The 20817-nt window shown below is 39.5% G+C and overlaps 3 protein-coding genes across 4 annotated transcripts in view; 2 read left to right on the top strand and 1 right to left on the bottom strand.

Annotated features, from left to right (window-relative positions):
* Positions 1 to 13732, top strand: part of LOC122025354 (laccase-4-like) — a 33364-nt gene extending 19632 nt beyond the window's left edge. The window contains exons 1-6 of one of the 2 annotated variants that reach the window (XM_042584159.1): positions 10491 to 10604; positions 10681 to 10832; positions 10899 to 11143; positions 11257 to 11385; positions 12251 to 13219; positions 13472 to 13732. In XM_042584159.1, coding sequence (XP_042440093.1) covers positions 10491 to 10604; positions 10681 to 10832; positions 10899 to 11143; positions 11257 to 11385; positions 12251 to 13219; positions 13472 to 13602 — 1740 coding nt within the window. In that variant the 3' untranslated portion in view covers positions 13603 to 13732. Of the gene's footprint in view, positions 1 to 10490; positions 10605 to 10680; positions 10833 to 10898; positions 11144 to 11256; positions 11386 to 12250; positions 13220 to 13471 lie in introns of those variants that run through there. The other variant, XM_042584158.1, reaches the window with a different exon arrangement.
* A 177-nt stretch (positions 13733 to 13909) lies between these two features.
* LOC122023527 (pentatricopeptide repeat-containing protein At5g39710-like) lies at positions 13910 to 16395 on the top strand. The gene has a single exon (XM_042581661.1). The coding sequence runs from the start codon at positions 13945 to 13947 to the stop codon at positions 16240 to 16242; it is 2298 nt and encodes a 765-aa protein (XP_042437595.1). The 5' UTR covers positions 13910 to 13944; the 3' UTR covers positions 16243 to 16395.
* On the bottom strand, positions 16274 to 19322 carry LOC122023526 (pentatricopeptide repeat-containing protein At3g63370, chloroplastic-like). Its single transcript, XM_042581660.1, has one exon. It carries the CDS (start codon positions 19199 to 19201, stop codon positions 16331 to 16333), a length of 2871 nt encoding a protein of 956 aa, XP_042437594.1. The 5' UTR covers positions 19202 to 19322; the 3' UTR covers positions 16274 to 16330.
* Between the last annotated feature and the right edge of the window lie 1495 nt (positions 19323 to 20817).

The following is a 20817-nucleotide window of genomic DNA, read 5'->3' as shown; positions in this document are numbered from 1 at the left end:
AAAATTATTTTTAAAATATTTTTAAAAACTATTTTAAAAATCCTTTTAAAAAACACTTTTAAAAATACTTTCAAAAATTATTTTAAAAATAAATTCTTTTAAAAATCATTTTAAAAAACTCTTAAAAATTATTTTAAAAAACTCTTTTAAAATCATTTTTAAAAATTATTTTAAAATCTCTTTTGAAATTATTGAAAAATTATTTTAAAAATTATTTTAAAACTCTTTTAGAACTCTTTTAAAAATTATTTTAAAACTCTTTTAAAAATCCTTTTAAAAATTATTATAAAAATTGTTTCTGAAAATTATTTAAAAACTCTTTTAAAAATCCTTTTAAAAATTATTTTAAAACTCTTTTAAAATTTATTTTAAAAATTCTTTTAAAAATTATTTAAAAACTCTTTTAAAAATCCTTTTAAAAATTATTTTAAAACTTATTTTAAAAATTATTTTTAAAAAACTCTTTTAATTTTTTTTTTTAAAAAAAACTTTTAAAAATCATTTAAAAATTATTTTAAAACTATTTAAAAATTCTTTTAAAAACCATTTTAAAAATTACTTTTAAACTCTTTCAAAAATCAGTTTGAAAAAAAAAGAAGTCTTTTAAAAATTAAATCTTTTATAAATCATTTTGAAAAATTCTTCTTAATATTATTTTTCACTTTAATAAAATTTTGTTAACTTAAAAAAAATTTATTCTTATTGATTATTTAAACTTTAAAAATTATTATTTAGATTTTAAACTTTTTTTTACCTTAAACATTATTTTAATCTTAAAATTATTTTTAAACTTAATTTAACCTAACTGAAAATTGAAACTTAAATTAAAACTTAATATTGAAATTACAATTAAAATTTAAAAATTTAACTTAAACTTAAAACTTAAACCTAAATTAATCACTGATATTAATTTAAATCTAAAATCAAAACTGAATTGAACGTATGTTAATTGTCATTAAATAATTATAAATATCATTTTAAAATCCTTTTAAACACTGTTTTTGAAATCCTGTTAAAAATCCCTTAATAATAATAATAATAATAATTCTTTTAAATTCATTTAAAATTTAGACACCTAACTTAAAAACTTAAATTCCGTTAACTTTAACTTTAAACTTAATTTAAACTTAATTATGTGATTAATAAGTAGAATTTAACTGTTTAAGTTTAACTTCATTTGAGAACTAAAATTGACTTGAATTAAACCTTACTTAACTGTGTCTAATAATTTTAACTTCATGCTAACTTCAAACTAAATTAATCCCACTTAAAAGAAAGTAAATAAAAAAAATAATTATAACTAACACTTTCATTGACCAACTCAATCAATTAATATGAAATTTAAATTATTTTATTAAGTATTAAATTATTAAATCATGTAAAAATTAATCAATAAATTATTGATAATGGCCAACTATTTTTGATTTAATAAAGTTTATCTTATTAAACCTTAAACTGAAGCTTAAGCGCCTGAATCTAATATTAATTATTAATTAATCAAACTCAAATAAACAATTATATCAAGGATACAGAGATAAATATATAAATAATAAAAATGTTACCAAATCCCCTAGAACACTTAGGTAGACAAATGTGTTGGGGCTTGAAATTTAACACACTCAAACCTTAGCATTATATTAAGGGAGAGTAATAAATAAGGAGGATTAATAAATTAAAGGGGTATCAAATTCAGGGGGAGGTTTATTTTTTAATTATCTCCTTAAGTGTTATTTTTTAATCTTCTCTTTAAAATATCTCTAGAAAATTCTACCTTAATTTTTTTTTAAAAAAAAAAAAATCTACTTTGAATATTTTTAGCAAATATTTTCAAAATTTTATGTCAGGTTCAGGGGGAGGAATTAATTAAAATTTTCCCTTTATTTAAAATATTTTAAAATTTGTGTTTGAAAAATGTTTTCTTAAAAATTTCTTAAACCTATTTTTGAAAACTAACTCTTATAAAACTAAGTTGTTTTTAAGAATTGAGTTTTACTTTTTATTGAAAATTGATTTTGAAAATTAGATTTAACTTAGTTTTGAAAATTGAATTTAAAAATCTAGTTCTTAAAATTTGATTTTACTTAATTTTGATAATTTGATTTGAAAGTTAAAGTTTACAAAAATTAGTTTTAAAAATTACTTTGTTATTGAAAATTGTGGAAATTAGATTTTTCAAAACTTAAGTTTACAAACTAAGCTTTTGAAAATCATTTTCCTTAATTTTGAAAATTGAATCTTTTACAAACTTAGTGTTGAAAAATAAATTTCAATTAGTTTTGAAAAATAAATTTTTCAAACTTAGTTTTGGATTTTTGATTTTAAAAACTTATGTTTGAAAACTTGAATTTTTAACTTTGACCTTAAAAACTATACTTGAAAAATTAGCTATCTTCCAAAATTACAAAGTTATAAATCATCTATCTTTCAAGACTTAGTTTTTTTTCAAAGATTTAAGAAATAAAAGCAAAATAATCTATGTTTTAAACTCCTCCAGATTAACTTGACATTATTTCTTACTTTGTCTGAGGTATGTATTTATGCTTACTTAATCCATGCTTACTTTTGATGAATGCCAAAGGGGGAGGGTTAGGTGGTTAAGTTAGCTCAACCAAACTAAAAATACAAATTAACTTAAAAACCACATAAATGCATGTTGTTACTTATTTTTTTCTTGCATATGTTTTCACTAACTTAACCAGGTTGTCATTCCATCAAAAAGGGGGAGATTGTTGGTGCGGTTAGCACTAACGATTTAACCCAGGTTTTGATGAATGACAAATAGGTTAAGTTAGGTTTGTCGTTATCTAATGCTTTGATCGAGTATGCAGGCTAAGTCCAGACAGGTCGACGGGCTGATCGAATGTCTGGCACGAAGTCCAAGCGGGTCGACGGGCTGACCGGACGCTTGGCGAGAAGTCCAGCTAGGTCGACGGGCTGACCAGATAGCTGGCACGAAGTCCAAGCGGGTCGACGGGCTGACCGGACGCTTGGCACGAAGTCCAGCTAGGTCGACGGGCTGACCGGATAGCTGGCACAAAGTCCAGACGGGTCGAAGGGCTGACTGAATGTATGGCAGGTAAGTAAAGGTAAGTCACTGGAGGAGAGTGACTGTGAGGACGCATCCCAGTTAAGGGACAGTAGGCGTCGGTCCAGTTTAGGTCCATTTTGGATCCCTAAATTGAGACCCTGACTAGGTTCTGGTCTCGGGAAGACAGGACCTAACTCATAAATCTATATAAAATGTCTATACATATATTTTTCTAACTCTATTTTGTAGATACAAATGTAGAGCTTCAAATTTTGCACGCATAGCAACTGACAGAGCTTGATTCCGAGTTCGGAGTCAAAAGTTATGACCTTCGGAAGATGACTGTGTCAAACAAGTAGTTGGAGACGACTCGGATCAGCCAGATTCGAACTCTCCTCATCTGATCCGAATTTTTGGGATCTGATAAGCTCTGGAGACCCTTCCAAAGGGCTATAAAAGGAGGGGGTGAGCAAGCTTCAAGAACATAACTCTCAGAACGAAGAATCTACTTCCTTGTGCTCCTGCTGCGCTGCGATCTCCGACAAACTTTTCCTTTTTGTTCTAAGTCTTTTTATTGTCAGTAATTTTTCCTTATTAGCAATATTGTACTTAACTTGTAATCTATATTTCGAATTGCTAGTGAATTACCCAACGAAAGTACTCACGGAGTACGGGCCTTCGAGTAGGAGTCGTCACAAGCTCCGAACGAAGTAAATCCACTGTGTTCAATTTTCGTATTCCGCTACATTTATACTCGTTGTTTTTCGAATCGATATTCACCCCCCCTCTATCGACGTTTCACGATCCAACAGTATCCTCTCGGTGCCAGTTGGATGTCGATCAGTGTCAGATCGTAGTAGTCGCGCATGTTGTGCGTTGTCGACTGGTGAAAAGAACAGAACATTGGCGTCCATACCTTGTCTCTTGTCATCTTCTGCCGACTGGAGGCCACATGCTGCACAACATGTATCCTGGCTTTCGGGTGTGGCCTTGATCCCTCTGCCCTTAGCCCTTTGGGCGGTTGGTGGCTGTTCGACGATCACCACTTGGGCGTCGACGCGGGCTCGACCGACGTTTCCTTCTTTCTCGTTGTCTGGGCTTCTTCCACATTTATGTATTTATTAGCCTTCCTGAGCAAGTGGTCAAAGTCCCTAGGTAGCTTCCTGATGAGCGACCGGAAGTTCTTCAACCAACCCTTGAGTGAAGGCGTTCATCATCATCTCGGATGACACCGAGGGGATATCCATGGCCACTTGATTGAAACGCCTGATGTAGGCTCGGAACGCTTCTTTCGATCCTTGCTTCAGGGCAAAAAGGCTGACTCTCGTCTTCCGATAGCATCGGCTGCTGGCAAAATGATGTTGGAATGCAGCTTGGAAGTCCTTGAAACTACGTATTGATCCGTCCGGCAATCTTCGGAACTAGTGCTGTGATGTTGACCATTTTACTTATCGTGTGGTATGTCAAATTAATTAATATTGAAAACCCAAATTAAATCAAGGAAATAGATGTAGCATAGGTCCCAAGTCGTAATTCTTCCAAATGAACTAGGTAATGTGTGAATGATTAAGATGTTATATACTTTTTGGAGTTTCCCAATGGAAATGAAGTTCACTGAGATATATTTTCATTCTACTGCAGAAATTAAATTTACTTAAACCAATAGCTTCACTACATCAATTCAGCCACAAGCAAACAAACTTACGGCAGCTAACTTATCACATGATTCAAACCTAGGCAAAAGTAGAACTAGTATTACTAAAGATGAACTAAGTTGCACTTAACGTAGTAAAACTAAACTACAGAATTCAGAAATTGAGCTTCCTAAGAATCGAAATTAACTCTTAACTCTAATTCGGATTAATCACAACTTGGAATTACCTAACCAACTAAACTAACTGATGGAATTTTATATCAACCTTGGAAAAGTAACTGAAAACAGATCTTGTAAATAGAATTGAGAATTCAAATTGAAAGTAGCATTTGCTATAAGAAAATGGAATGTTGAATTGCATAAACTAACTATCCAAAACAAAAATGTAACATAATTGCATAATTGAAATGCTAAGAACTAAATGGAAAAAAAACAGTGACAAATCCTAATTACAGTTACTAGAAATTAGAGAATTCAGATTGGGTTGGATTAAATTGGCAAGAAAGCAGTTCTAAGTTCAAGATCAACAATACAAATCTAGAATCTAGGTTTAAAAGAACATTCCACAAACTCAGATCGTTGATTTGTTCCTTCCCTCTGCACACTGAGTTGCTTCTGGGAAAGCCCTTCGAGCAATCAATGGTGAAGATTTAAACTCCTAACTTATTCAGATGATGTACATAGCTTGCAAAGAACGCCCCTACAAGCTCGCGATCGCCTTAATTCGCCAACATTTGAAAAACAGAGGAGATCTAGCGAAATCGCTTGTCTAGATCAATTCTGGAATCGCGAGTCAGAAGCGAAGATGAAATAGACTCGGAAGAACTGGGAAAACTCCACAGACACTTCAGTAAGATGATAACAGCAACAGATCGGAGAACACCCTCGAAACTGTGCGCATATGACACTCGCGAATCTCCAGATCGCAATTCGGGGAACACCCTTAGAATCACGTCCTGTCCTTTGATCGTCGGTAGCTAGATTGTCCAAAGCTCACCGTCGATGAAGAAATTTCACCTCAAATCTAGATGTGAAATGGAGCTTGGCTCCCGTGCTCTCGAGAAGAAGGTGGTGGCACGGTGAACAGTAGCGCAAGCCACTGTTCATCGTGTCGAGCTGGGTTTTTGAACTCCTCTAGTTTTGGTTCAATTAGCTTGGGTCCAACTCGGGTTCAAAAGTGTTTGGTGCAGCAGCTTCATTCAATCCAATCAGTTCAACAATGCTCGATGCGAGTCGAGTTTGGATCTAAACTAGTTACTTGAGTGTACCCAAATTTAGCCAATATGTTCAAAACCTTCACCTACACCAAATAGCAAAATATATTAAGCAAAAATCATGAATTAAAAATAACAAATTGGATTAGCTCAAGATATATCTTGCTTTAACAAAATTTAGCTCACAAATCAATTTCTCATTCAAAATAAACTCTAAAACCAAACAATTCCAATCAAAATATAGCGCCAACTAAATACATCATCACGCTGCGCCGTGCCGAAGAGAGTAGTGAGAAAGACTTGGCATTTCACCCCATCTATGTACTGGTGCAGTGTGGCAGTGTTATCAAACTTATCCAGATGATCATCTGGGTCGGTCATTCCATTGTATTCCTCGATCGTCGGTGGGGTATAATGCATGGGTAGAGGGTCACACAAGATCTCCTGAGAGAACTGCAGGTTGATCCGTTTGGCGAAGCGTGGCTTCTGGGCACCTTTCCTTTTCGCACATCCCGAACGAGAGAGCCGTTCAAGGATGAACCTCATTCATGGTTTGCCTGGGCTATTTCTGAGGGGGTTGGAATAAGGCACGGTGAAAGGGGATAGGTGCGGGCGGTGCTTCCCCCTGTATATCGGTCGACCCTCTGTTTTGCCACCATATGGAAACTTGTTATGATCAGTCTTCTAATCCCACTCGCCCTCCTGCTGCTGATGTCGCCGGCTGCTGCACTTGTCGATCGGCTAGTGCCTGCTGTTGCTGCTGCTCAAACATCTTCACCGCTCGAGCTTGCACAAGCATGTAGAGCTCCTCCTTGGTGAGCGTCACAGTGGTGAGTCATCCGACGCCCTCCATCTTCTCAACTCGGATGTAGGTTAAGTTCCCATAGACGGCGCCAAATATGATCGTGTCCGAAAGTCAATGAGATGAAAAGCTAGGGATGTGGCACTCCCGCTGATCACCTGTAGACTCTGCTCCACCATGCAACACAGATAACATCAGTGTCGAGCCAAGGAAGGGGTCCCCAGCATTGGCCTTCTGATGCTCAACTCAGCCACCGATGATGATGTAGAAGACGGAGCAACAACAAGAATGAACAGTGTAGCATGAATAGTATCTATTACGTACCTCCGTCGATGCTTGGATTCCCCTTTATATAGAGCTCCTGTAGCGCATATGCATGCTCCTCAAGGTGAGCATGCTTTCCAAAGTTTCCCCTGAAAAAACTTGTCAGTAAAGTGTCCCTGACACAATATCTTAATAGGCCGAGCATATCTCTAATGTGACAGTGGAAGCTTCCGCCATACAATCTTATGGTTGACCATGCTCAGTGTCAACGACACTAACTCTCAAAAAGATGTCGATGGATAACACAAGGGGTCTGCTGCTAGGCCGAGAGGAATAGCCGCTCAGCCAGGACTTCGTTGGTCCTGTGTACCACTCGCTCGGTCGGGACTTCATTGCATGTGCCGCGTCCGCTTGGCCGGAACTCCCTTGTGCTTGTGTCACGTTTGCTCGGCCGAAGTTCCGCTTTGCCAATGTCAAGTCCTGGCGCCTGGCCGAGCGGGGCAGCTGCTCGGCCCGACTCTTGCATATCATCTCCTCCTCCGTCCGACGTCCAATACTCCATTGAGCGTCGGTCATTTGACACCTCCCCGTGTCAAAGGCGGAATTGGACCGGAACCTTCTCCTTCCGGTCGGGGCATGATCGTCCGATCGGTCGATGATATCTGATCGTTGACCTGATCGCCCAACTGACCGATGATATCTGAGCGTTGACTGCCTTGACTCTGACCTCTACCGTGGTAGCTATCCCCCGCAGGACGGGCCCCTCCTTATCACCTCGTCAATTAATGATTAAATCTTTATGTAAACTAAAATTTAAGAATAATAATTAAAAGAAGGAAAATATTGATTTGAAAAGAAAATTAGCTAATGTATGTCCATTAGAATTGTTTGATAAACTCAAAAATGAAAATGATAAATTAAAAGAACATATAGAATATTTAAAAAATGACTATACATGTTCAACTTTAAAAGATTTACAAAATTTTAGAAATTACAGATGACTCAATTGGTATATCAGGAACCATAGAAGTCAAATTAGAATAATCCCTAGAAATTATGTTCTATCAAAATTCCTGATTCATTTAGTAGAAATAATTTATATTATATTTTCAAATCATGCTTAGTATAATTTATATTGATCTTATGCATGTTTTAAAATCTAATGTGCTTTTTCACATTGTTTAAACAAATTATTTAAATATCTAATGTTCTTATTCGAGTTGGAAATTTTTATTATGCTATCTGATGATTTGATCTAAAAATAGATTTTTTAAAAAAAAAATCATTAAGTTATTTTATATAAAATTATTTATGAAAATAATATTTTAAAAATTTTAAAATTATTTTGAAGACATATTTTTGAAAATTTTTATTTTTCTATGATAAAATATGATGTTTTACTTATCCAGGAAAATTAGCTCTATTATTAGAGTTGAAAATATATTTTTTAAAATATATGTTTTAAAATTAGGTTGTTCAATGGAAATAAATTCATTCTTTTTTATTATATAATGTGTTATTGTGATTTTTTTACTGATAAATATTATTTTATTTAAGTTTGATAAAAAAAATTATAGGATTTTTCTAAATTGGAAAGTAATTTTTAAATTATTTTCTTTTTATCAAAATAGAAGATTATTTAGTAGAAATTGAATATTTTTAACAATTATTTCTGAAAAATATTAATCGACTAGTAATAATGTACTCCTAGAAAATTATTGTAAAATTGTTTAATTAATTATTTTATTTTTTTCTTTATTTTATATGATCAAAGAGGAGAAATACGTGCAAACTGAGAGGGAGTTAGGAACAACATTTTAGAATTTTTATCATTGTACTTAACTTCATTGTATTACAACTTTTTGTAATGATTGCAATTCACTTAAAAAAATCATGTTATTACATTTTATTTAACTCTAACTTTAACTTGGGTTAATGCATATCAAAAAAGAAAAAATTATAAATACCTCGTGGTAGTTTTGATGTAACCAACCAAATTAAGTTAGGTCCTGTGTATTTGATCCTTGTGTCTAAGTGTGCAGGAACTTAGGAATACAAGAAGTCAAGTGGAAGACGTAGCTAGCAAGAAGGATGACACAGAAAAGGAGTTGATGGACTCGGTACATCCGAGAGATGAGGTACTGTGAAAGAGTACACCGATAGACGAGAATGACGTGCATGTCATTCGAGGGATGAGAAGCCAAGAAGGAAGTATGCTCGAGGAGAAGGTCGGAGTTAAGTTCGAGTGAGCTCAACTCCGTATAACAGAAGCATCAGCCACGTGAAGAAGACCGGCCTGGTCTGCCTTGTGGAAGGCGCCTTCCATGGGCTAGAAGGCGCCTTCCATGGGCTGGAAGGCGCCTTTAATGCTTCATGGAAGACGCTCGCAGCCTATGGAAGGTGTCTTCACTAGTCGTTATCCGAGGATAAAATTTTATTCTTGGTGGATAATGTCATTATCTTCTATAAATTCTAGCTATTCTTAGCATGATTTTTTTCATTCATCTTATAGCTTTTAGTCTATAGCGTTAAGATAAATGTATTACACTTGACTAATGGCATTCATATAAACTGTTTTAATTTCTAATTAGCTTTGTCCATGTTAACTTTGTGTGGAGTTTGAATTCTAAACTACCATGATGCTAATCTTCAACTTGGTTTACTAGCATTCGACTCGTGAAGAGTTGAAAATGGGTCGATCGGGCCCAAGCCATGACCGGCCTGATTGCCCCGTTTTGACATATCTAACTATATCTACACATACAAAAGTAGGTCGAAATGTGTTGACTATTGGATAACATCCAATGTATTAATATTGTGTTGAATGGCCGCCCCCAAAAGTAGGTTTTGTGCTCGTCAAGTTACTATCATCAATCGATTGAGCTTGTGGTCACAAAAGCTGACCATTAATGGTATGTCTATATCAAAGATTGATATATGAAAATTATCATATCATGATTGCATTGAAGGCAAAACTTACCATCACAAACATATATCTAATGGAAATGGTTGTTCAAATTTAAAATCTATCATCCATGCAATTGTTAGGTAGAAGAAATTTAGATATTTCTATAATGATATACTATTGTTCACTTTAAACTTAAACTTTCATGATTTTTATTTTTGGATTTTACTCAAAAAAAAAAAAAAATCGTATCAATGAAGATATATTTTCTTTATACACTTATAATTTTTCTCATGTATTTTTAATACGAAATTTTTTTATAATTTTACAACCTGAGCAACAATTTGCACTCTAATCGAGATCAATGATGACCTAAGTTAGTCTAGAGATAATGACTTAACTTGATTCTTTAAAATAATGCTAAAGATTTTATAAGTTATAAACGTGATAACGACGATCTTAGAATCTTCTATAGAAACTAATCTTTTGTTTCTATTAGCTACTTTAATTTGCTTACACTTAAAAACTTAGTGGACCTCATATCCACCTAACAAAAGTCTCATTTATATAGTGTGGATCTATCTAACTCTTTTAACTCCACAACACACTTCAAGGTCACATCCATGGCTTCCTCTCTTCTTCCTCCCTCTCTTCCCTTTCTAATTGTCTCATACGTAATGCTTATTGTCGTTCCAAGTGCCATAGTAGCCCAGCAAATCAGGCACTTCGAGTTTAATGTACTTGTCTATTCTTATTTAGGTCGTTTAATATGTGCATTGGTCATGCATTATATCTATGTGTGTTCCATTGCAGGTACAAATGGCCAAAGTGACTCGGCTTTGCAACACCAAGAGCATTGTGACGGTGAATGGACAATTTCCGGGGCCAAAGCTCATCGTGAGGGAAGGCGATCGGGTTGTTGTCAAAGTCACCAACCATGTCTCGTACAACATCACCCTTCACTGGTATGGGCACCAATTGTTCTTGAGACAATGAGTTAGTTGATCCATCAATTTTTTGATATGTCTCAGGCATGGTATTCGACAACTAAGGAGTGGGTGGGCCGACGGACCAGCCTATGTGACTCAGTGCCCGATCCAAACTGGGCAAACCTATGTGTATGACTTCACCATTATAGGGCAAAGAGGCACCTTTTTTTGGCATGCCCATATCTCGTGGCTTAGAGCTACCCTCTACGGTCCTCTTATCATTCTCCCAAAGATCGGGGTGCCCTATCCTTTCCCCAAACCCTACAAGGAAGTCCCTATCATCTTGGGTACGCATGCTAATTGTGTTTCTTCGTTATAACTATTGATCTAAAATGTTTGAGCACATGTTAATAATAATTTACTTGGAGAAATTTATAAGTTAGGGTTCTTTATTATTTAGGGGAGTGGTGGAAGGCCGACATAGAGGCCATCATTAGTGAAGCTCTACAAATCGGAGGAGGCCCTAATATTTCGGATGCCTACACCATTAATGGCCTACCCGGTCCCCTCTACAATTGCTCAACTCAAGGTATCAATTAAGACCTTAAGTACCAATGCTAAAGAGAGTAAAATTCTAGTTTAATCGTCTAAACTAATGCTTTTGGATTATGTCGATTATGTCTCTCGTCAAACTTTAACATGGTATCAAAGAAAACAGAACTAAGGTTTTGAGTTGAATTGAGGTCTAGAGTTTCTATCTAATTTTGGGTAACAACTTTTAGTTAAAAAAATCAATTCATAATTAACTACCATATATTATCGAAATATCTCTCACAATTTGAGAATTCTAGCTAAACGAGAGAATATTTGTATATGCTAGAATATCTATTACAAATCAACCAATCGTATTGTGTATTTTTAAGTTGATAGAAGATTGATCTTAATGTCGTTAACTATATCTGTGTATGTCAAACCATTCGAGATAATAATTAAGTAGTGGCAATGTTAGTATATTACGTACTATGCATATATGTACGTACGAGTGTCCCTTAACCCTTAACCTTGTAATTCGATATATATATATATATATATATATATATATATATATATATATATATATATATAGTCTAACTATCTCCGGGGGTTGGCATAGATAATAAGCGCATGATATCCTATTTAGATTGGATAAGAGTTGAATCCTAAAAATTTCATCATATATCCTGCTATGCGTTTGTTACTTATAAACCTGTTGAACCTCCCTCTATATATATGATATGAGATCGTTGTTAGGGCCGTTAATATGATGATTCCATATTTTTGTAGGTCTAACCATTCAAGATAACAAGTCGTGACAATTTATGTATGTATGTATGTACATGTATGAATGTATGGATGAATGTGTGGGCCTTTGAACTCGACAATCTTTAAACCCTTTAAACCCCAAAAATGTTTAGATACGTTCAAGTTGGAGGTGGAGGCAGGGAAAACGTACATGCTCCGCCTCATCAACGCCGCTGTCAACGACGAGCTCTTCTTCAGCGTCGCCGACCACAATCTCACCGTCGTCGATGTCGACGGCGTCTATGTCAAGCCCTTCGACGCCGACATCATCCTCATCTCAACCGGCCAAACGACCAACCTCCTCCTCCGCACCAAGCGGAGCCACTCCAAAGCCACCTTCCTCATGGAGGCCCGGCCTTACTCCACCGCCTTCCGAGGCACATACGACAACACCACCGTCGCCGGTGTGCTCAAGTACGAGTTCCGAACTGCCGCCTTCCACAAGGCTCTCCCCTTCCGCGCGCCGACCCTGCCGGCCTTCAACGACACCTCCTTTGCAGCGAACTTCGCCAGGAAGCTGCGCAGCCTGGCCACTCCCCTGTTCCCGGCGAGGGTCCCCCGCGGCGACACCGACAGGCGATTCTTCTTCACGGTGGGGCTGGGGACCCTCCCCTGCCCGGCGAACGCCACGTGCCAGGGGCCTACCAACGACACCATGTTCGCTGCGGCGATCAACAACGTCTCCTTCGTGACGCCGGCGACTGCCCTGCTTCAGGCGCACTACTTCGGGCAGTCGAGGGGGGTCTACACGCAGGACTTCCCCGCGTTCCCGGCGGCGCCGTTTGACTACACCGGGGAGCCGCCGAGCAACGACATGGCGTTGGGAAACGGGACGAGGCTGGCTGTGCTGCCTTTCAACACCAGCGTAGAGGTGGTGATGCAGGACACGAACATTCTCGTGGCGGAGAGCCACCCGCTGCACCTCCATGGATTCAACTTCTTCGTTGTCGGGCAGGGCCCTGGAAACTTCGACCCGGCCAACGATCCGGCGAGTTTCAACTTGGTGGATCCGGTGGAGAGGAACACCGTCGCCGTGCCAGCCGGCGGTTGGGTGGCCATTCGATTCCTAGCTGACAACCCAGGTACGAATTCGAAATTACTGAAAATCAAGGTACCTATTTGCTAAATCTATAAGAATTTTCAAAAAATTTCATTTTACACCCTAAACTCCACGAACTCTGACAATTTTAACCATTGATCGTTAACCACGTTAGCTCACTCCTTTTTCGCTCAATTTGTAAACAATTTTAAAGTTCTTGTTACATTTAGTATTGATTCTCGGTTAAACAACCGAACAAAATATTATGTTCTTAAACAATCGATCACAATTTCAGGAGTGTGGCTCATGCATTGTCACATAGAGACCCATTTGACTTGGGGTTTGAAGATGGGTTGGTTGGTACTCGATGGGTGCCTTCCGAGCCAAAAGTTGCCTCCTCCACCGTCAGATCTACCGAGATGTTGATCTTGATAGATGGATAAATTAATCATTGATTCTTTGTAAGTTAGTTTGCGACTAAATTGGCATCTGGAATTTCTTTTTTTTTTTCCCTTATTTTTTCATGTGATTCTTTGATGTGTGTTTATCGAACAACATGGTGAATTGGGCATTGAATTTAATAATTATTAATATGGAGAGTTTTTTTTCCAAAATAATTGCTGATCAGGTCGAAATGGTCCGGCTCAATCGAGGCCGGTCCGGTCCAAATTACTTCGTAAGTCCTGATTGGGCCCAACTAGCTCGCAACTTGAACCCAAAGGCCCACTTCTCCACCTTCTTCAACTTTGGAATCCTCCGCCTCCTCCTATGGCGGCGACGCGCCGTCCCTCGACTGATTCCCCCGCGGCTGCCGCCGCCTCTCCCGCTATCGCCGCCGCGGCCACCGCCTCTCATCACCTCGTCCTCGCCGAGAAGGCCCTCGAATTTCTCCGTCGCCGTGTCTCCCTCGACTCCCTCGCTGCCTCCTACACGCCCGATGCCGCCGTCCACACCCTCCTCCTCGCCCAGCCTCACCGCCTGGTTCTCCTATCCTTCCTCCGCTGGGCCACGCCCCTCCACTTCTTCTCCTCCTCCCTCCGCCCGCAATCCCTGGCCCTCCACCTCCTCTCCCGCCTCCGCCACCTCCCCGCAGCTCTCTCCCTCGCTCGCCGGCTAGCCACTCGCTTCCCAGCCCCCTCCCTCTTCCACTCCCTCACCTCCACCCTTCCCCTCCTCCGCCCCGCCCCTACCTCCCCCTCCGTCGCCTTCGACCTCCTCATAAGATCCTACTCCTCCCTCTCCCTCATCCCTCAAGCCCTCTCCGTTCTCGCCCTCACCAAAAACGTCGGCTTTTCGCCTTCCCTCCTCTCTTTCAACTCCCTCCTCGACGCCATGTTCCGGTCACGCCAAACCCCTCTCCGAGCAATCGACAACTTCCTCGCCGACATGGCAAGCTCCGACGTCTCCCGGAACGTCTACACCTACAACATCCTCATCAGAGGCTTCTGCTCCCGTGGCGAACTCCACCGAGCATCCGACTTGCTTCCCGAGATGGTGCACGCAGGGTGTTCGCCCAATGTCGTCACCTACAACACACTCATCGATGGCTTGTGCAAGTCAGGGATGATCGACGATGCCATGTCCCTGCTGAGGACAATGAAGGAGAAGGGGCTCAAGCCAAATTTAATCACCTGCAACTCAATTGTCAATGGATTGTGCCGCAAAGGGCGATCGAAGGAATCAAGGATCGTGCTCGATGACATGGCAAGAGAAGGGTTGACTCCTGATTCCATCACCTACAACACCATTGTCAATGGCTACTGCAGGGAAGGAGACCTCCATCAAGCTCTGTTAATGGAAGCAGAGATGGCTCACAAGGGAGTGGCACCCAATGTTGTCACCTACAATTCATTGGTGAATGCAATGTGTAAAGATGGCAACATGAGAAGAGCCATGGAGCTCGTCGGTCGAATGAAAGAACGAGGGCTTGAGCTCGACGAGTTCACTTTCACGACTTTGATCGACGGGTTCTGCAAGAAAGGGTTCTTGGATGATGCCTTGTTGCTTCTGAATCAAATGCAGGAGAGGGGAATTCAAGTTTCCATTGTGAGTTACAATGCTCTGATAAATGGTTACTGTTTGCTAGGAAGAACAGAAGAAGCTTTGCAAATTCTTCGAGAAGATATGGAACGATACGGCTTAGCACCGGATGTAGTTACTTACAGCACAATATTGAATGGCCACTGTAGGAATGGAGACATCGATTTGGCATTTCAGTTGAATCAAGAGATGCTCGATAAGGGCATCATGCCGGATGCTATTACTTACTCTTCGCTTATTCGGGGCCTTTGTGGAGCAAAAAGACTCGACGATGCATGGAAGCATTTTCGGCAGATGTTGCGGTTGGGTTTACGGCCGGATGAATTCACCTACACCACACTGATTCATGGCCACTGCAAGGAAGGAGAACTCGAGAAGGCTGTTCTCCTCCATGACAAAATGATCAAGAAAGGAATACTTCCGGATGTGGTGACTTACGGTGTGCTTATCAATGGCCTCCGCAAAGTTGCTAGGACTAAGGAAGCGAAACGACTCCTGTTACGAATGTGCTACGATGAATCTGTTCCAGATTGTATCGAGTATGACATACTGATGGAGTGCTGTGGCAAAGCTGAGTTCAAGAGTGTATTGTCTCTCTTGAAAAGCTTTTGTGCAAATGGTTTGATGAATGAAGCTGATAAAGTGTTTGAATCTATGTCAGAGAGGAACTGGAAGCTAGATGCTACTGCATATAATATCGTCGTCCATGGGCACTGTCGAGCGGGAAATGTGAGTAAGGCGATGAGCTTGTACGAGGAGATGATACAGGCTGAGTTTGAGCTGAACGCAATTACCGCAATTGCCCTCATTAGGGCTCTTTCGAAGCATAGTAGGAATGAGGAATTGAATCAAGTGATTCAAAGATTGTTGGGCGGTTGTTTGCTAACCGATGCCGAAACATCAAAGGCTATTGTCGAAGTCAATCACATGGATGGCAATATAGATGCTGTGTTGGATGCTCTTACAAACATGGCGAAGGATGGATTTCTTCCTAATGGTAGCGAACTCAAAGGATGCACTCGGTAAATTATGGTATCGAAGGTTGTTCTCATGTATCGATGATGTAAGTCGATAATTATTTATTAATGATCTTGTTGAGATGCACTGTTTTAGCTCACCAGAAATTTCTACAAGAACAAGATCCATCTTTGAAATGATGAAATCGATTGGCATCCCTCACGATAATTTCTCGCCCATATACCTTTGTTACAAGTTTGGTGAATTCATGGCAATCGCCACAAACTCGAAGATTCTTGTTCACCCGAATCGGGGTTCCCTTTGGCACATGCATCATTCCAAAAGCAATGGCAAGCCTTTCGCTATGCCCTTGTAGCATCTTTACTTTCTCGTCTACCGTCACATCGTGCAAAACAAACCTAGTGTCCTCACGATACCCGCCTTCCTTCTTGAGTTTTTCGGTTATCTCTGCCAACTTTGAATAGATTGAAACTGAATCCTCATGTGAAACGTCTCTTGCAACGAACGTGTGCACCTTGCTCCCTACTTCGATCCAACTACACGCCGGGTCTTTCTTCAACCCTCTCCCTTTCATCATTCCTCTTGCTAGATTTGCATCTTTCCAATTCCCCATTGCCGCGAAGACATTCGAAATTAGCACGTAATTGCCAGGATTGTCGGGCTCCAATTCGAGGAGCTTCTCTGCTGCGATTCTGCCTAGCTCGTGATTCTGGTGAACTCGACAAGCACCGAGGAGAGCACACCAAACTGCAGCTGTGGGTTCCACGGGCATCAATCTTATGAACTCGTAGGCTTCTTCTGTCCTACCGGATCGACCGAGAAGATCAACAAGACAAGCGTAATGTTCTGGCCACGGTTCCAACTCGTACTCACTTATCATCTTTTCGAGATAGTACTTCCCCTCATCGATCAACCCTGAATGGCTACAAGCATAAAGAAGGGCCAAGAAGGCAACATGATCAGGCACTATGCCTATCTCATTCAACCCCGTAAAGAAACCTATAGCTTCTTCGCCCCGTCCATGCAAACCGCTCGCGTTAATCATCGTCGTCCATAGGATCAAGTCTTTGCGTCTAACACTGTCGAACACTTTAGTAGACTTCTCTATGTCTCCGCATCGGGCATACATGTCAACCAATGAACTCCCAATTGTTCCTGTAGTTTCAATCCATCTTCGGTAGGTGAATCCATGGATTTCTTTGCCTTTCGTGAAGGAGGATAAACCTGCTACTGCAGCAAGGACACTGATCAATGATACCGCATCAGGTTCAACATTGGAAGCCACCATGTCCTCGAACAATCGCAAAGCTTCGTTTAGGAGGCCAGAGTTAACATAACAAGTGATCATACTAGTCCAAGTAACAACATCTTTGTCTTGCATCGTTCGAAAAATACGGTGGGCATGATCTACCTCCCCGCATTCTCCGTAAACATCTACCAACGTGTTCTCGAGTACATGATCCAGCAACCGATGCCTAATAGCATAAGCATGGACTTGCTTGAGTAGGAAAAGACATAGCAATCCACTACAAGCTTGCAGTATGCTTCCAATCATCATCGAATCCACCTTCGTTCCATCTTTCTGCATTTCTCTAGACAACTCGAGAGCCTTATCGTAGCAAGAACTCTGAGCATAACATGCTATCATCGTCGTCCATGAAATGCAATCTTTACCATGCAACTCGCGGAAGACATTTGCCGCATAATTTACAAACTGGCACTTTGTGTACATGTCGATCAATGTGTTTCCAACCTGTAAATCGACACTGAAACCATGTTTTATTGCATATGCATGAATTTGCTTGGCGATCGAGAAGTTCCCTAGCCGCCCGGAAGCAGAAGCACAAGTTATGATAGAAACCTGGTCTGGCTCAAATCCTGACTGAATAATATCACTGAAAAACTTGATCGATTCCTGATACAAACCATTTTGAACATAACCAGAGAGGATTGAATTCCATGAAACATTATCTTTCTCATCCATTTCCTCAAACACCTGGATAGCATTGTGAATTCGACCACATCTCGCATAAAGGACCACCAATGAATTACTCTCGTAAATCTCGAGTTTCCTCGTGTTCTTCAAAAGAGAGGCATGTATCTCCATGCCCAATTTAGATTGTGAAAGTTCGGCACAAGCCTGGAGGACACCAACGACCGTATACGAGTTCATCGAAACACCGACTTTCTGCATCTCTCTGAACAGATTCAGTGCCTCAAAGAACTGCTGATCTTTCAAACACGCAGATATCATTGAATTCCAAGAAACTACATCTGTTTCCGCACTCATTCGATCGAACAGTAGCCTCGCGGAACCAAACCGGCCGCACTTTGCATACATAGCAATGAGCGCATTGGAAACAAATCCAGTCAAGTGAAGCCCAGTTTTGATTGCCAAACCATGAACCTCAGTCCCAACACAGACATCTTCCAGTGCGCCGCAGGCCTTGAGGACTGAGGCGAGAGTGCAAGCATCAGGCAGCAGTCCCTCAGCGCGCATATCCCGGTAGCTCCCGATAGCCAAAGACTGCTGATTGGTGGATGCATATGCACCGATGAGGGCGTTCCATGCGAAGATGGACCGGTGGGGCATTTCGTCGAACAGCTTCTCAGCGTCTAGGAGACGGCCACATTTGCCGTACATGAAAACGAGCTTCGTGCAGAGGAATCCATGGCGGCGGAGGGCGGTGGACTTGAGGATGTGGGAGTGCAGTTGCTGGCCCTGGAATGGGGCCTTTTCGGAAGCACAGAGGTCGAGAATGGAGGAGTAGGCATGCTGATGAGGAGGCCAATGGAGTGGAAGGGACCTGAAGGCTTGCTTGAGGTTTCCTTGCTTGCAAGCATGATCAATGGAGTTGGAAGAAGAATGGTGGTGGTGGCGGCGGCAGTGGTGGTGCCGGTGGTGGTGGTGGTGGAAGGATAAAGCCATGAACGGAATCCACTGGTTCAATTTGTTGCACGGAGAGGGAGAAGTTGAGGGTGATGCATGGTGAAGGATCAAGTTCATGAAGAATTGTTTGGCTCTGAAAGGGGAAGAAAACTCATGAACAAATGATCCATGGGAAGCTCTTTTGTTGGGGGGTTGCAAGATTATACATGGAAAGAGAGGGGGGAAAGAGTTTGGGATTTAGAGTCTAAGGAATTTAGGGGATGAAATCCTCTGGTCCCCTTATTCTGGTCCGCTCTTGGTGATGAGAGGCAATGACCTTCACCTGTTAATAGGTGAGGAGCCATTGTCCTCCACCAATGCAAAGGCTGGATTGGTTCAACCTTTGCGGACCAGAGGATTTGCCCTCGGAATTTAGGAGCGTGCTTTGATTCAGGGTATTAGTATATCCTATGTAATCAATAGACAATAAAACATAATCTATGCGGTGGATATACTCTATTGCCTTAGAATCACTTATTACTAGAATCAAATAGAATTAAAATAATATAATCTTTTAACGGGTAATTAAGATTATAAATAATAATGTTCGATATTGATAAAGTTAAAAAACATAATTTACTTCTACATTATGAAAATTAAATTTATACCTTATTTGATGATGCATTAATCTTTGGCACTGTAAACCTTCGGAATTATTATGAATTCTAGTCACGGACTGTTCGAAGTCGAGATGATAGTCACGTATTTTGAAATATCAACATCATGTCACAACGCTTTAACCTTTAATCTGGTGATGTGTGATGATAATTTTCATTTTATTTTTCTTAATAAGATAGAGACTACAACTCTCTTCTTTGTTCAATATCCTTCTCTCTATTTTTTTTTTCCATTTTCCATACTTCACATAAGAAGTATGAATTTATAGGAAAAGATAAGAATATGGATAGTCATTTCATTAGGAGATTTACTAACATTCACTTATGTTAGTGGAGTCATGAGATGAAGTTACTGACATTCATTTATGTTAATAGAGTCATTTATGTTAGTGGAGTCATGAGATAACCTCATTATCCATTTGAATGCCCCATAGTAGGCATACGTTACTAACATCATATGAATGTCTTATAGTGGGCATAAGTTACTAACATCTCTCACTTGCACACAAGGACATTTAATTTTCATCACTAGATTACAATTCATGTGACCTATCATATCACTATACTAACCTTCCATACAGAGTTGAATATCGTGCGACTTGCGAGCACACATGCATACAAAACTACTCAATATACCTATTAGGATGATTGAGTAGTCATCATTGTATCATAAGATACAAAATCTTGTTGTACCCTAGTTCAAGACTTGTTACATCCATCTAGCTACTTTTCTCATCGAAAGTAATCCCCATATGATGCTTGATTTTATATTTACTAATATGTTTTAATCTCTATATAGGTAAATATAAAAGATAAGTCGGTGAATATAATGATGTATTGTTAATTGGTATTTCTTTTCCCAAACTCTAATATATTAATTTCAACTTAGCTACTTTCTTAGACCTGTTCCTCATATCTCAATTTATCTTCTGGACAATCGGTAAATAAACTAAAATAGCAATACTGAATCATGACATCAAGAAACAGCTGAAAGTAATAAGGGCATAAGAAATCCCACATAGTGGATTTTAGATCTCACACAGTGGGGCTCAGGGATATCAAGTTATTGTCTCTTAT

The sequence above is a fragment of the Zingiber officinale genome, chromosome 9B, assembly GCF_018446385.1.
Source record: "Zingiber officinale cultivar Zhangliang chromosome 9B, Zo_v1.1, whole genome shotgun sequence".
NCBI classification, from domain to species: Eukaryota; Viridiplantae; Streptophyta; class Magnoliopsida; order Zingiberales; family Zingiberaceae; genus Zingiber; species Zingiber officinale.
This window is presented reverse-complemented; position numbering and strand designations above follow the sequence as displayed.